Source organism: Medicago sativa, chromosome 2 (genome assembly GCF_051527215.1).
Source record: "Medicago sativa cultivar Bolivia chromosome 2, Bolivia_mono, whole genome shotgun sequence".
Lineage (NCBI taxonomy): Eukaryota > Viridiplantae > Streptophyta > Magnoliopsida > Fabales > Fabaceae > Medicago > Medicago sativa.
In genome coordinates, this window is record NC_140750.1 from 25508270 (window position 1) to 25522334 (window position 14065).

Genomic DNA, 14065 nt, shown 5'->3' on the forward strand with positions numbered 1-14065 from the left:
AGGGCTTGAACAAATTCTTCAAATCATTGTCAACTGTTTTTGAAGGAAAAATCATTTTCATCTCTTTTTCTCTAATAAAAACACTCTTTTCTCATTAAATGTATTATTTATAAGGGCAATGGTATATCTCGCGAAAATATTCTCACGAATATCCAGCAAAAATTGATTAACTTCATATATTAGCATTCCCTAAAATAACACATATTAGTTCGGGACAATCTCGGGATGGTTTCTTCCGAGTAATTTAGCATTTTCCTATTTATATACATTATTTTTTCCCTAAAAAAGATACAATTTAGCATTTTCCTATTTATATACATTATTTTTTCCCCAAAAAAGGATACATTCTTTTCTCATTCTCTATAAAAAAAAACATTGTCTCAAACCATAAAAAACTTATCTTTATTTCTCTGTCCTCCCCTCTCCCAAAGTTTTTGGGTAACACTTCGGTGACTTTGACTTTGTCTCTATCTCTCTCCTAACCAAGAATTCTCTCTCATCAAAATAATTTATTTTAATCACTCATTTATCATTCTCTCTCATCTAAAATACACTAAAGTTACCAAAGTCACCAAAATGCAAAGTCACTCAAGTATTTTCCAAAGTTTTTACATTTCTTCCCCTACAAATTCTCAAACTAAATCATCTTTTTGTCGATATAATACTCTTAAACCTACAAATATCAATCATCAACATTTTCTTTTCCATCCTTTTTAAAAATTTCCTCCCAAACAAGGTGAGAAATTTCCATTCCCTCCTCTCTCGCCCAAAGTCCTTTCCTTTCTTCTCCTTCTAGCTCCTAAACAAATCATTATCTTTCAAAAGAGCTGCCAATTGGTGTTTAGTTGGATGGAAACAAAAGTTTGCAATGATATAGTTGTTGTACCGCAATCATCACTGTAGACTATGCAATCAATTAAGAGCCTTTTGAAAGTATAGTCAATAAAAACCTAAAAGACATAAACCCAATAACCCTGAAATCATTACAACCGTAGTGCTTCAGTTTCTTATGGTGGAAAAAGAAACGCACGTAGTGCTTGTGATCTTTATTTTTAAGTAATGTATATAGTATTTGAGAAAAGATAATACAACATCATATCATATCACTAATGTTAGTCGGTTAGTTGAACATAATCATTGTTATGTATACTGGCAGATAGACGTGGGCATTCTTATTTTGTTAGGACTTGAAGTTACACATATTTCTCTAATATACTAATACTAGCCTCTGGTTATTATTTTTTTTGAGCTACCAAATTGATCCTTCTCGCAAACAAAAACTTGCTAATAAATAAATAGAAATACAATCAAATCATATCACATTAATAATTTATTTAATATTTAAAAAAATAGAATTAAAAGTGACAAATAACATCTATGGGGAGATTAAAATACTAGTCATTAGCACTAGGACAAAAAGACAATAACACATGACAATAGAAGTGAATGTGAAAAGCTTTCATTTATTGTATAATCCATATAATCAAAAATAACACACATACAACAAAAATTACACCAGTCTGAACAAGGAGGAAAAAAACTCTATGGAGTTCCCTCAAATTTACATTTGTTATAGAGCTTACAAATAATGTTATTATAACATAGGAGAAAAATATAGGGCCTACGTTAGAGCTCCTAAAGAATGAGAGAAAAGGGAAAATTTACAAATCAGGAAAGAAAAGACTAGTATACAAAAAGAATGACACTAAACCACAATTTCTAATCTACAAACCTAATATATATTTTGGGAGCATATACAAAAGGGTGACAGACTTAATAATTTCCCACCCCTGGAGTAAACAGCCTATTATTATAAATTAGGTCAAAGACTTACAATGAATCGGGAGGTGTTGTATGTGAAGAGGAATCCTCTGAAACAGGAGCAGACGAGCTTGATATGTCTAGCACGGTTTCAAGCTTGAGCAAAGGTTTTATTCTTCTATGAACCTCATCGCATAGATAATTAATCTCTTCACGGATCATGAGAAAAGCATTTTTGCAAGACTCCTCGTCCCTGAACGCCAATATCCATCTTCCATCAACAAAAGCTTTTGTCTTTAACTTCCCATGTCGATTGAACTTGACAGGATCCAGAAAAGGTAAAGCCGAAGGTCGGATCCGCAGGTGTAACCATTTTGAATGCTTATCGTCAACCCTGGGCTAAAGAATGACAGAAGTTATTGTAATATCACTATACACTGACTGATAAAACTTGAAAGTAAAAATAATTGTAACATTCGGTTTGTTTAAATTGCATTCATGGATTCTTTCTGCGTGGAAACAAACATTAATGTGTATAACTGTCAGCTAACAGAACTACTTGTTTCAAGATTAAGATGCAAGGTAGAAGACAACTATACATACATTGCACCCAGCCAAAGGTGCAGCAACCCGAACAACTCCATACGGCTTCTTCAAAGGCAATTCTTCTGCAAGCACGAGCCAACCAGAAGTTCCTACAGAGACTGCTAGAAAGCAAAAATGGCGCTCTTTGCCCCTCTCGAAAGCAATTCTACAAGGCACAGCATTAACTGCAGGTGGTAAATAAGAGACAGATAGGTTATTTTTTTGTCCTAAATTAAAATATAAAACACAGAACACTTTTTAAGTGTATTAATTTTTTAATTTCCTTCTATACCCCCTATTTTATTGTGTTTTATTTGACCAAGATTGATCTTCCATGTGCAAGTGGGTTTCATTTCATTTAATGATTGTTAGGGGCATGTTTGAAAAAAAACAAATAATTAGCATCAACTCTCTTGAATGTGCTTCCTTGATCTTTGTGATCTAATCTTTTTTCTTACAAAAGACTGAAGGGAATATGTATAATTTTTTTTTTTTAATAACAGTCATTCCGCTATGCTCGCTCTATCCCACTATAGCATTTTTAGGCTGTCTACTATATGCCGCTATCTGGGATTGATAACTCTTATTATGGTAAATATCATAAGTGAGGTATTTATAAGTACTTGATGTTTCTTTGACAACATAAAAAGCAAAGTTATAAATAAGTATTTAGGTAACAATAAGCTTAATATATTAAAAAAAACCAGTCATGAGAAAATACACAAATCGTAATTCAGAACAGTTACCGAGGTTCATTTCAGTGCCTGGCTTTGGGACTGCCGCAAGTCCAGAAGTCTGGGCTCGAGAATTCGTACGATGATCACAAGGATGATAAATAAGAGGTTGATCAGGCAAAGCTCTACCGTGAGTGAATATTTGAAGTTGGTGCAGAAGTACAAATACCTACAAGAGAGAGGGGAACCAATGTAAAGTTCTTCATTATAAAGGTATGCAATCTATGACGAATCAGAATGGACGAAAATCCAACTGTATGAGCATGTTATTAACAAATGCAATTTTATAATATAACAAGACAAGACAATAAATAAGTGTAGGCAGACCTTCACCAACTCGTGCATTCTTTCTCCAGCAGTAAATGATGATCCCTCAGGTATATCTTCTGTCGGAACAACAGAAACAGAATTAAAATCTTTCTTATTATTCTCGAGCCTGGATATAACAACCAGCTAAAGAAAATAAATAAGAGCCTGGATATAACAACCAGCTAAAGAAAATAAATATATAAATATTCGAAAAGCTACAAGGTTACAAGCTTACCTTCAGAAAAGAACATCCGAGGTGGAAAAAGCATGCACTTTGGTTCTTTTGGAGGGGATGAGGACTCCATTGCTGGAGGTAGAAAATTATATAATTCAAGCACATAAGTAAGCCAGACAAACATAGAAATCCATTGGGCACAACAAGAAATATTAAAATCACCTCTTTTGCACTTTCTCCACTCATCACAAAGAACAGTAATAAGAAGGTCAGGCCAAAAACCTTTAACTTCCTTTTCAAGAGCACAAGCCGAATTCTCGTAAGAAATCTGTGAGAGGAAAGTAGATGCAACTGAAATTAAGGTATTACTGTAGCACATATAATAAACTCATTTTATTAATGATTATTGACTATACCTAAAGGGAATATGGTAATTTCATGTCGAAAACCATATACTTATTGTATTAGTTGACTATTAATTACTCCCTACGCTCCTTATTACAAGAAACAAAACCCTAATTCATCAAGACCAAGAAAACGTCTTAAAATAGTTGATTTCATTTAATACACCAATAAATTTAAATTTGTTCCATGAATGCCCCTATATCAATTACTCTTATTTCTACCAACTTACTTATTTTTAATATTCTCTCATAATAAATAAGGGTTTCTTATAATAAGGACCGAATGGAGTATTTCATGGGATCATCTTATAAGCTATGAACACCTACTACATTTGCAAATCAAAGAACATTTTTTCTGGATATTCCACGTCAACCTTCTGAAATTTAGGGATAAATCCCTTGATAGCTGGCTGTCAAGGGGGAATAACAAAGACATTCAACTACCCAATGTGGGACTTAGGCACCCCATAACACCAAGTCCCGATCATTTCATATCAGGAAAAAACAAGTTTTTGCAAGTTATATATCTGGAAGAACGACAGAGCATAAAACAAATTGACACATGAACCACAAAGCCAGCCCCGCCTGAAAATTGCTTCAATACTCAAGTAAAGAAGTGGACCTCCTACATGTGTAAACAGTATGCGAGTATAGGGGCATGCATTAATATTTGTGTCGATGTCACTGCTAAGGCATCGTATGTTCTTACTTTCAACGATTCCAGGTGGTGGTTGTTGAATTCTGACTCACTATAAGGAAGCAACTGGCGTAAAAGCCAACCACCATCCCATAGTGTCTCTGCCGATATATTAGAACGGCAAAAGAGGCTCACTAATGCATCGAGCACCTGAAAAAAACATCCCATATATATTAAAAAATTACTAAATTTGAACATCAAGTGATAAAATAAGATTGTCTTGACATTCCATCAAAAAATGCAATGTCACCGTGGATAAAAGATAAACCGTAAACCATGAATAATAAAGACCATTTGACTATAGCATTGTAATCATATCCTATAGAATCTGGAACATCATGGCATAAACTAAATGGTAAAGTTAGCGACACCAGGCAGGTAATTTGTTCACATGAACTGCCAAACTTTATTTTTATTTGTTCACGTTAGGAGATACTTATATTTTTATTAGTAAAATCAACCACAATATTCTGGTCCAAGTAGCATTATCAGTCTAGCATATCACTTGAATTATGGTTCCTTCAATAGGTAAACTTTATATGTTATAATATATACAATCTATTAGATCCTTTGACCAACAATACTCTTCACCACTTCGGTGTCAAATATTGGTAAAGTGTGGGAAAAAAAACACTGGTTAAAGGCACAGTGATTCAGCTGTTACTGGAGGAACAGGAAAATATATGTGAACAAATGCATTTAAGAGAATATTAGAGTAGCAGGCATTAAAGCGTAGATAGCAGAAGCTCGCTTAACATGGTTTGTGCACTAAGGAGCTTGATCATGCAGCTATTGCATTTAGAGTTTTTCCAAATACACTGAGCCAATGTCATTTCAGCATGTCCAGCGAAAATATTTGCTATGTTGTAGACTCGTTCAATTGTCCTAAAACTCGCAATTTTACGCAAGTCTATGCAAGTGTACCCAAGTTTACATAAACGACTTTCTAAAGCAATTTACTTGATCTCAATACCTAGAGTTGTAAACATGCATGATTCAGAGATTGCTAGAAAATTTGGCAATCATGAAGTTTAGGTACTATGGTAATTGTCAAATATGTCAATACTACATTTCCAATACCTGAAAATGAAAAGATGTTCCTACCCATAAGCAGTTAGGGACTTCCATATAGTATAGATTTAACTGTTTCGACAAAGTATGTCAATAAGACTATCAAATATAAAAATGTACCTGAAATCTACGTACACGAGGGCTTGATACCACGTTTGAAGGCTGAAAAAATACACCATACTGCTCCTGTAAAACATTGTAAGCAAAATGTAAGGAAGCCATCATCAAGCAAAACATCTTTTAAACCTTCATATAAAATAAACCAAGGGAAGAAAATAATAATCAGATATTATTTAAATCTAATGACCGAACCAACTAGTTGACTGATGAATATGATAGAACTAAGCTTGCATTCAAGAAGGCAAAAGTGAAAATATACAGTAGGCGAAAAAAGGCATCAACTAAAACTGGAAAATAGAGGAAATTGCAAACCTTAATCTTATTAAGATAAACATCAAGCCCACATGCAATACCATCTCTTGTTGAGCTACTTTCAGAAGAAAAAAGTTGTTCTTCTCCTGAAGCCTCGCCAACCAAAGCTTGCTGCACAAACATGCAATGGAAATCAAATAGCATATTAAAAGTACACCGAATCAATCAAAAGTCGAAATAAGTACCAAGTCACTTCGCTAGAATAAAACTATGAGCTATTTCCCCTCCTCCTATTAAAATGATCCCTATTTCAATAGCAAAGGGAAATAATTAATAAACCATCCAGAAATAACCTTCCTAAGCAAACCTTTTAAGTCTCCACTAATCTTCTAATTGTTTCTTCGACCATACAAAGAGAACAGAATACCATCTTATTGTTAATATTATATAAATCAAGTTCTCACATATCCAAACTTAATTTGCTTACAACAAAAGCCCCTGGCAAAAACCTAATTGAGACAAATTCATTTCTACAAGCATTTCATATTTTTATTCATGTCCATCAACAAATGTTCCCCTTTTTTGTTCTGTCCGCAAGACAGCTTTCTTGCCACCAACGCACAGCCTTGAATGGAGTCTTCCTCACCACCTTCAACACCATTTAGAGAATATCACATCCAAGAATTATGTGGATAATAATCAGTGTCATCAAAACTATTAACAGTAATTCTTGATTTTTTTTTTTCCTTTCCAATTTACAGGTTACAGTAATAATGGCACTTGGATGAATCAGGTATCTTCAACGTATTCACAAAGCAACTACGCTAAAGAAACGCCACACTTAACAAGGATAGCAAATTTTAAAATATAGAACGCGGGATTGGATCCTAGCAAGAACAATATAAACTTGTATGTCGTATGAGGATTTGTTGTATCGAAGGTAGAAATTCTACCTGATTTACTGTATTGACAAAGGGTAACATAAGTCAACAGTCAAATGCTCATATTTTAAAATGGCCAAAATGGCAGATGCAAGCTAGGTGTATCCTTAATACAACTTACCAGTAAGAGCTTTTTTTGCTGTTTGCGTTGTGGAAGAATTCCAAGCCCATCCAGCATTGACTCATCAAGTTCTACAAAACGAAATATATTAAGGAAACAGAAATAAGTGCAATGGTGAAGCAAAAAGACATTCACTTATACAACCTTTAGTTTGCAGCAGAGTGGCAAGCACACTCAAGGAACCCAAAACTTGTACATCAGCCCCGCCAGTTACATATTCGAGCAAAACTTCCCTACAACAATCAGAGACATTATGACAAAAAACAAAAACAAAGTACATATCCTAGAAGCTAAGTTTTAAACCACAACTTGATGAAGTATCATTGTTGCATTATAATGCTTAGCCTACAAAAAGACCGTGTCCTGGAAACAAAGTTTCAAATCACAACTCAAAAAAGTACCCAATATTTCTTCAGAACCCTTAATTTTTAAAAGGGTGAAGGAACCCTAAGGCTTTGATTGGATGTGTGAAGATGAGACGAGAGAAAGAGGTCAGAATGAGTATGTAGAGAGAGAGAGAGAGAGAGAGAGAGAGAGAGAGAGAGAGAGAGAGAGAGAGAGAGTGAGAGAGTGAGAGGGATGAGAAATAGAGTGGACTTTATGTATTATTTTGTACGAGAGAAATAGAGAAGAAAAAAGTATGTACTCTCTCTCCCTTTATTTGGTTGGATAAAAAGTGAGACTGGGAAATTTAGAAATCAAATATTAACAACAACAGAAACAACCAAGCCTTGTCCCACTAAGTGGGGTCAACTACATGGATCATACGATGCTATAACATTCTATCAAATACCATATTTCTACAGATAAGGAACCAACACTTTTAACTTATCCAGGCACTGATGACACGACAGACAATGAAGGATATTTGGAGATGCATGAACATAAACAATAAACACAGTGGGTGAATGAGGTTGAAGGTAAACGAAATATCATGATTCAGATCTTGTTCCAATCGTGTGTCCCATGCTTCAATCCTTTATACAGGAGTCAGAGGTAAATGTTACAAAACAACTGAGAGCGGGTAAGTTGATTAACTAAAATCAAATTAACGGGTCAAGAGACAGAGATGGAAGAGGCAAACCTTGACCATTGCAAGGTAATGCTATGAGGTGTTTAGGGGACAAATTATAGATGAGAAATTACCAGCTATATGCACCAAAATCTAAATACAGGAACTCAGAATGACATAGGCAAACAATAAAGTTACCATAATGAGTCAGAGTGGCCAACAAAGAAGCCTGTTGGACTGCCATCAAACTGGGTACCAAATTAACCTTGAACAACATGGGAGTGAAGTGGGCAACCAGAAAATTGAACCCGAGGCTACCAAGAAATTTAAAACAGGGTCCGAACAGCTGTAAAAATGTTCAAACAGCAGCGGAAAACCCTCAAAGTGGGACCCACAAGATGGGGAAAAAAATACAACAGACACAAGAAGGCATGGAATCTGAACAAACAGATCATAGGGAACAATCACAGCGGCATGACCAAAACAGCAACGAAAAACCTCTGAAACATACCAGAACAGCGGGACCCACTTGGAAGTGGTCCAAACAAACCAAAATGAGCCGGCGAAACGAACTGAAAAGGTGGCGTTGTGAATTAATAGCGGGAAGGTGGCGTGTGGACGCTATACAAGACAGTTACACAAAAAATGATTGTAAAAGCGTGTGACACATCCTTTGACGACAACGCTTGGTTGGACTACCAATCGCCGGCCTCTAGTTCAAACAAGGTGTACAGTTGGACACCCAAGAATGAAACCTAAAACAGGGTAGCCCTTTGACAGAGGCTAAACCAGAAGCTAGGGATTTTGAACTTCGCTCTTGCAAATTCTTTCATATATAACAGACAGCCTTAACAACTAGTGGTCAATCTGTAGCCATGTGTGAGATAGGAGACTAGCCACTACCTACAAAGGGTATTAATACCGTCCATAAGAGTAAGGATAGAGGAGAAACCTTAAATTAAAGCCCAACTTCCCACTCCCACGCTATTTTAACCCCTTTATTTTTTTGTTTTAAATTTTAATTAAATATATTTAAAAATATTCCTCGGAATTTAAACACTTTAATAGGATTAAGATTCCTAGGAATAATATTCCCAGGATTGTAAATTTAATCCTTGAAACAAACACAGCCAAAAATCAAAAACACCATCATCAATGCTATGTATGAAAATTTCTAATAAATTACTTTTTCTATAGAAGTTACAAATTTTCACTTAAATGACTGGTAAAAAGTATGAACCGGATTATTTAAGTTGGCATGATATGTTTACTTATGTGTCACAGTTCCAAAAGCGCAGAAATATGAAGATCATTGTACCAGAAAAAGAAAAAGAAATATGAAAATTACTATTCCCAATCTAACATAAGAATATTAACAGAAAATGGAATATAAATCAGTATGTGGAAAGATTGGCTAATACCTCAAAGCCACATTTGAACTGCTACCATTATTTAGCATGGTGATACTTTGTGGATGACAATCTGAAGAACTAGATGAGCATGGCACATTGACCACCAAACATTTTGTACTATTCTCAGCAAGGTTATCATTATCTATCCCGTTGCTTTCAGATGTAAAACCATGGTCAGGTATATAGCCATTGACTTGACCCCCAGAACATTTTGTAAAGGACTCTAAGGGGTAATAAAGAGCAGCAACTATTGTATTTGCCAAATCTTTGATCTTGACTATCCTCAAGATGCAACAAAGCAAGTAAAGAGAAGTCACAACACCACTTTGCATATCCTGGTCAACATGCTACTAAACATTAATAAGATCATGTTGAATAGCATAAATGAGACGTAAAGAAAGAAAGCCATAAAGTGAAGTTTCATACATTATCAGCCACTATCCTCAGGGAAGGAAGAAGGACTGGAAAAATCAGAAGTGTTAGAATGCTGTCTGTTATTAACCTTTCAACATCAGGAATTCCAGCAGAGATTACATCACTAAAGTAATATAGATTATCCTCAATTTCATCTACAGCAGTAGTAACGGTAGAGTTTGAATCTGGGCCTGGATTTCTGTATCAGTAACCATAATTACTCTCTAAGGAAACAAAAAAATCTGAATGTAATATGTAAATTAAGAAATATGTATGTCTTACTTCAGCGTCTCAGAGATCAATCTGTTTAAATCCATACACTGCTTCCTAAAAAAGGAAACCAGATTTGAGAAGTAATCTGTGTGAGGTGCGCTAGTTATATATCTATTAACAGAGTCATCTCCAACTGAAAATTAAGTACACAAAAACATTAGAAAAATCATTTTTAATCATAACATAACTGAGTTATGAAAGAAATTGAAAAGGCATAGAAAACGGACTCCAAAAAACAGAAAAAAAACTCACCATGATAAACATTAAGGGTCACAGCACGTACAGCGGCGCGGATCATGCTCTCCTCATGAAAGGCAAAGCGTATCGCCTCGACATATAATGGAAATGAAACTACTTCGTCCTAAATGGATAGTTAAGTACAGTAAATACATATGGGCATCTCAAAAACAAAGGCAGAGTTATCAGACATCTTCTACCCAGTAAAGAACATTATTAGAAGTTAATTATACTTGAAAGACTGGGATGCTCATTAATTAACTGATCCATAAAATTATAAATCTCACAATATTGGACTGCCTGGATTACAGGACTAACAATTTTTCAATAGGCAGCCTCAACTGCACAAAACATCAGACTTGAGTTGAATTTAAATTGTTAATTTTTAAGAGATAAAAAAGAACCGTTAATTTTTTCCTCCTTTCTTTCATTTCTTCTTTTTTCCTGATGCAATAAAATTTCAAAGTCTTCTCAAAGTACAATAAAAGAATACAGCTAAAAATAATCAAAAACCAAGTATCCTCTCCTTTACCATTTTTAAGCCACAAACATGAGATCAACTATAAATAAGTCTATAACCAAGTCCAAGTGTTAGGATTAGGAAGAACGTCGTGCAAAGGAAGAACATCATACAAATTACTGTTAAGCTAATAATCTAAATCATTAACAGAGCAAGAAGATTCGGAAAACAGAAAACTTACATTGTGAGTCTTCACAAGCAGAGAAATAGTATTCTTGTTTAATTTCCCACCAATTGCTCTTCAATGATGACCATAAGACATTAAGGTACTAGTTAGCAAAATTATAAAAAGGGACAAAAAAAAGAGGTTGTGCAGTGTAATCATCAACTTCTGTACACTAGTCGGATACATTAAAACGAACCTTAAAAAAGATATGTAGTATGACAACAGCTCTTCATTGCGGAAATCAAATGAATACGTAATTAGGTAGTTCATATGTTCATTACTGAACATATAGTCTGCAAAAGTAACAATAAAGAATAAAATCAAGCCCATCAACATTGTTACATCTGGGGTAGGAAATAACGTAACTGCGGAAAAGAGAACATCATTTGACAATCAACTTACATATAGCATGTTCACTCTGTAGGTTTTGGATCATAATGCTAACAGTTTGTAGCAACTGAAGTGGAATGCTAATAGTCCTGCTAAGTTTTAGAATACGTACAAAATCCCCCACAACTTGCTTTTCCATGAAAAATCTGCCACAAGCTAGGATACATAAATTTCAAGCATTTAAACAATTATACCATGGAGCATAAGCATAACGGAATCTCACTCGAAAAAGGTTGGGTCATGTTGGTCGCCATATGTTACCAACTCCGCGATTGATCTCAGTGCCTCAATAACAAAATCCTACCACAAATAATACAATTGATAAATAGAGGAAACTGTGAAAACAAGTCAAAGAAAGTTTTAATCATAAGATGGAATTTTATTACCTTGTTAACCTCATTAACTATTTGAACTTTTGTCAACTGATCAGCTAAGTACCTAAGCACCACAAGCAGCAGGGAAACTCAATGAATAAACAAAACAGAACATCAATGAAGTTTACCCAATTCTATCTAACATGAGAATAAAGTATTCATACTGAATAGCTTCAGAGATTAGCTGTCAGCTTGATATTATTTTTTCTGTGTCTGTAGATGAAGTGGCAAGCACCACCTAAAACTCATACACACAGCTGCGGGGTCCCAGGTTCAAACCCCGGCGAAGGTGTCCAGCCTAGCAATATCGACATTGCCAGATGAGATAGGCCTTGCGGACAAGGAGAATCCCCTAATTAAGGGAATAAATCTAGACTAAACCAATGACATATAAATCCTAATAAAATCACAATTATATACTCCCTCCGTCTCAAAATAATAGTCGTTTAAGGTTTGTGCACAATTTTTAAGGAAATGATTAATTGTGTTGATTTCAATTGTAAAAATTAGTATCATTTACTAAAATGCCCTTATTAATTGCAGTTAGTGGAGTAGTTAATTTTGATGAAATTCAATAAATAAGGGTATAATAGTGGAAAAAATTAATTAATGCTGCATCGGTATTCTAAATTGACAATTACTTTGGGACAGAAAAAAATACTAAAGAGACAATTATTTTGAAACGGATGGAGTATATCCAAGGAAGAACATATCTAATAATAAGAATTAAATTAGTGCATATCTCAACACTCTCCCTCAAGCTCTCTCTCTTCCTTGTAGGTATCAAACTTGTCACATATGTAAGTTATCATTGGTCTTCGAAGAATGTTTGTGAGAATGTCAGCCAATTGATTTTTAGTAGAACCAACAAATGAAGTATCAATCTCGTCAAACACAATTTTCTCAAAAGTAAAATGGCATTATGCTTAGTTTGCTCGTGAAAGACCGGATTAGAGTCAATATGTAAGGTTGCTTTGATTAACAAAAATGAGACTCATAGTCAATGAAGCACATACACACAGACACCGACACGTCAACAACGATAATAATAATTTAAGAAAATGTCATAGTTCAATTTAATCACATGTGTCAGTGTTATGTCTGACAGTAACATGTGTCGGACACTAGGCACACCTTCAATCAGAAGTGTCTACCATAGTGTATGAGCCATATGAGCTCCTGAGTAATCAAGTCATATCTTATCCGTAATTGACATGTTATCTACCATACAAATTTAGTTTATCCAATTATTCACTATATTATCATTAAGCACAAACATTTTTTTCACTATATTATATAAAATTTAAATTACAACAATGCATAACAAAATTTAGAGAGAAACACAATTATATTTGTTGATTAATGAGGAAAACAGTGAAATTGTGAACAAACCTGAGTTGATCCAATGAAAAACGATCTTTGGATCTCCAGAAGGAAAACCACATGGTTCTATGAGAATCAATCAAGAGACGAAATTCATCGAGATTGAAACTGCTCGATCCTCCACACGAGGGAGCAGCTTCACAGGGAGAGAGAGAGAGAGAGTGGGGTTTTCGATGAGAGAGAGAGAGAGAGAGAGATCGCGATGAAATAGAGAAAGAAAGAGTGTAATCCAAAACACTTGGGTATCGAGTTGCGATTAATTTATTTATTGATTAACGAAAGAGGTTGTGAAGTTGAAGATGGTGATGATGATGAATAGAACAATTTGAAGAAGGAAACTTGAAAAGTGACGCAATGCATTTGCAACGTGTGTTTTATTTTAGATTAATGAATCTTCTCGGTGTTGTTGAGTAGGATGAGTATAGATGATGTCTGGTTTAATTAACACAATTTCTTATTCCACTCTAATTGTCTTTCTACTTAATTATTTGTTGTTTTCATTTTAGAGCCCGTTTGTTATAGCTTTTTTAAGAAAAAAGATCACTTTTTTTAAACAAATAATCACTTTTAAGAGTTTTGCATCCGTTTGTTACAGATTTTTAAAAAAATCAGAATCTAAAAATAATCTAAAAACAGCTTCAAATGAGAAGCTGTTAGGAGCAGCTTAAAATAAAATAGATTTTTTTTAGAGGAGAGAGAAAATATAATTTAAAA

At 34.5% G+C, this 14065-nt stretch overlaps 1 protein-coding gene across 14 annotated transcripts; it reads right to left on the reverse strand.

The window, feature by feature from the left end:
• Positions 1–1521: 1521 nt before the first annotated feature.
• On the reverse strand, positions 1522–13646 carry LOC146945779 (protein TRANSPARENT TESTA 9-like). Of its 14 annotated transcripts, none has more exons than XR_015026483.1 (21): positions 13361–13646; positions 11981–12032; positions 11818–11894; positions 11607–11740; positions 11401–11497; positions 11220–11277; positions 10534–10642; positions 10291–10414; positions 10021–10207; positions 9604–9929; positions 7315–7403; positions 7171–7241; positions 6169–6279; positions 5857–5922; positions 4678–4815; positions 3787–3892; positions 3625–3696; positions 3408–3463; positions 3093–3249; positions 2365–2512; positions 1522–2155 (listed from the first exon to the last, which is right to left on the reverse strand). XR_015026483.1 is itself a non-coding variant. In XM_085744056.1 (21 exons), the coding sequence occupies exons 1-21, from the start codon at positions 13411–13413 to the stop codon at positions 2150–2152; spliced, it is 2256 nt and encodes a 751-aa protein (XP_085600182.1). In that variant the 5' UTR covers positions 13414–13646; the 3' UTR covers positions 1522–2149. The 14 variants fall into 14 exon arrangements, 8 of the variants coding, with proteins under 8 accessions (XP_085600182.1, XP_085600178.1, XP_085600181.1 ...); XR_015026482.1 differs by having other exon boundaries at positions 1522–2160; XR_015026481.1 differs by having other exon boundaries at positions 3408–3466.
• Between the last annotated feature and the right edge of the window lie 419 nt (positions 13647–14065).

Coding starts and splice junctions, on each gene's coding strand:
- LOC146945779 (XM_085744049.1), bottom strand. CDS start 13,413: ATGTGGTTTTCCTTCTGGAGATCCAAAGATCGTTTTTCATTGGATCAA. Junction 10,415..10,533: donor GACCCTTAATGTTTATCATG/GTGAGTTTTTTT, acceptor CTTAATTTTCAG/TTGGAGATGACTCTGTTAAT. Junction 6,280..7,170: donor AGCAAAAAAAGCTCTTACTG/GTAAGTTGTATT, acceptor ATGTTTGTGCAG/CAAGCTTTGGTTGGCGAGGC.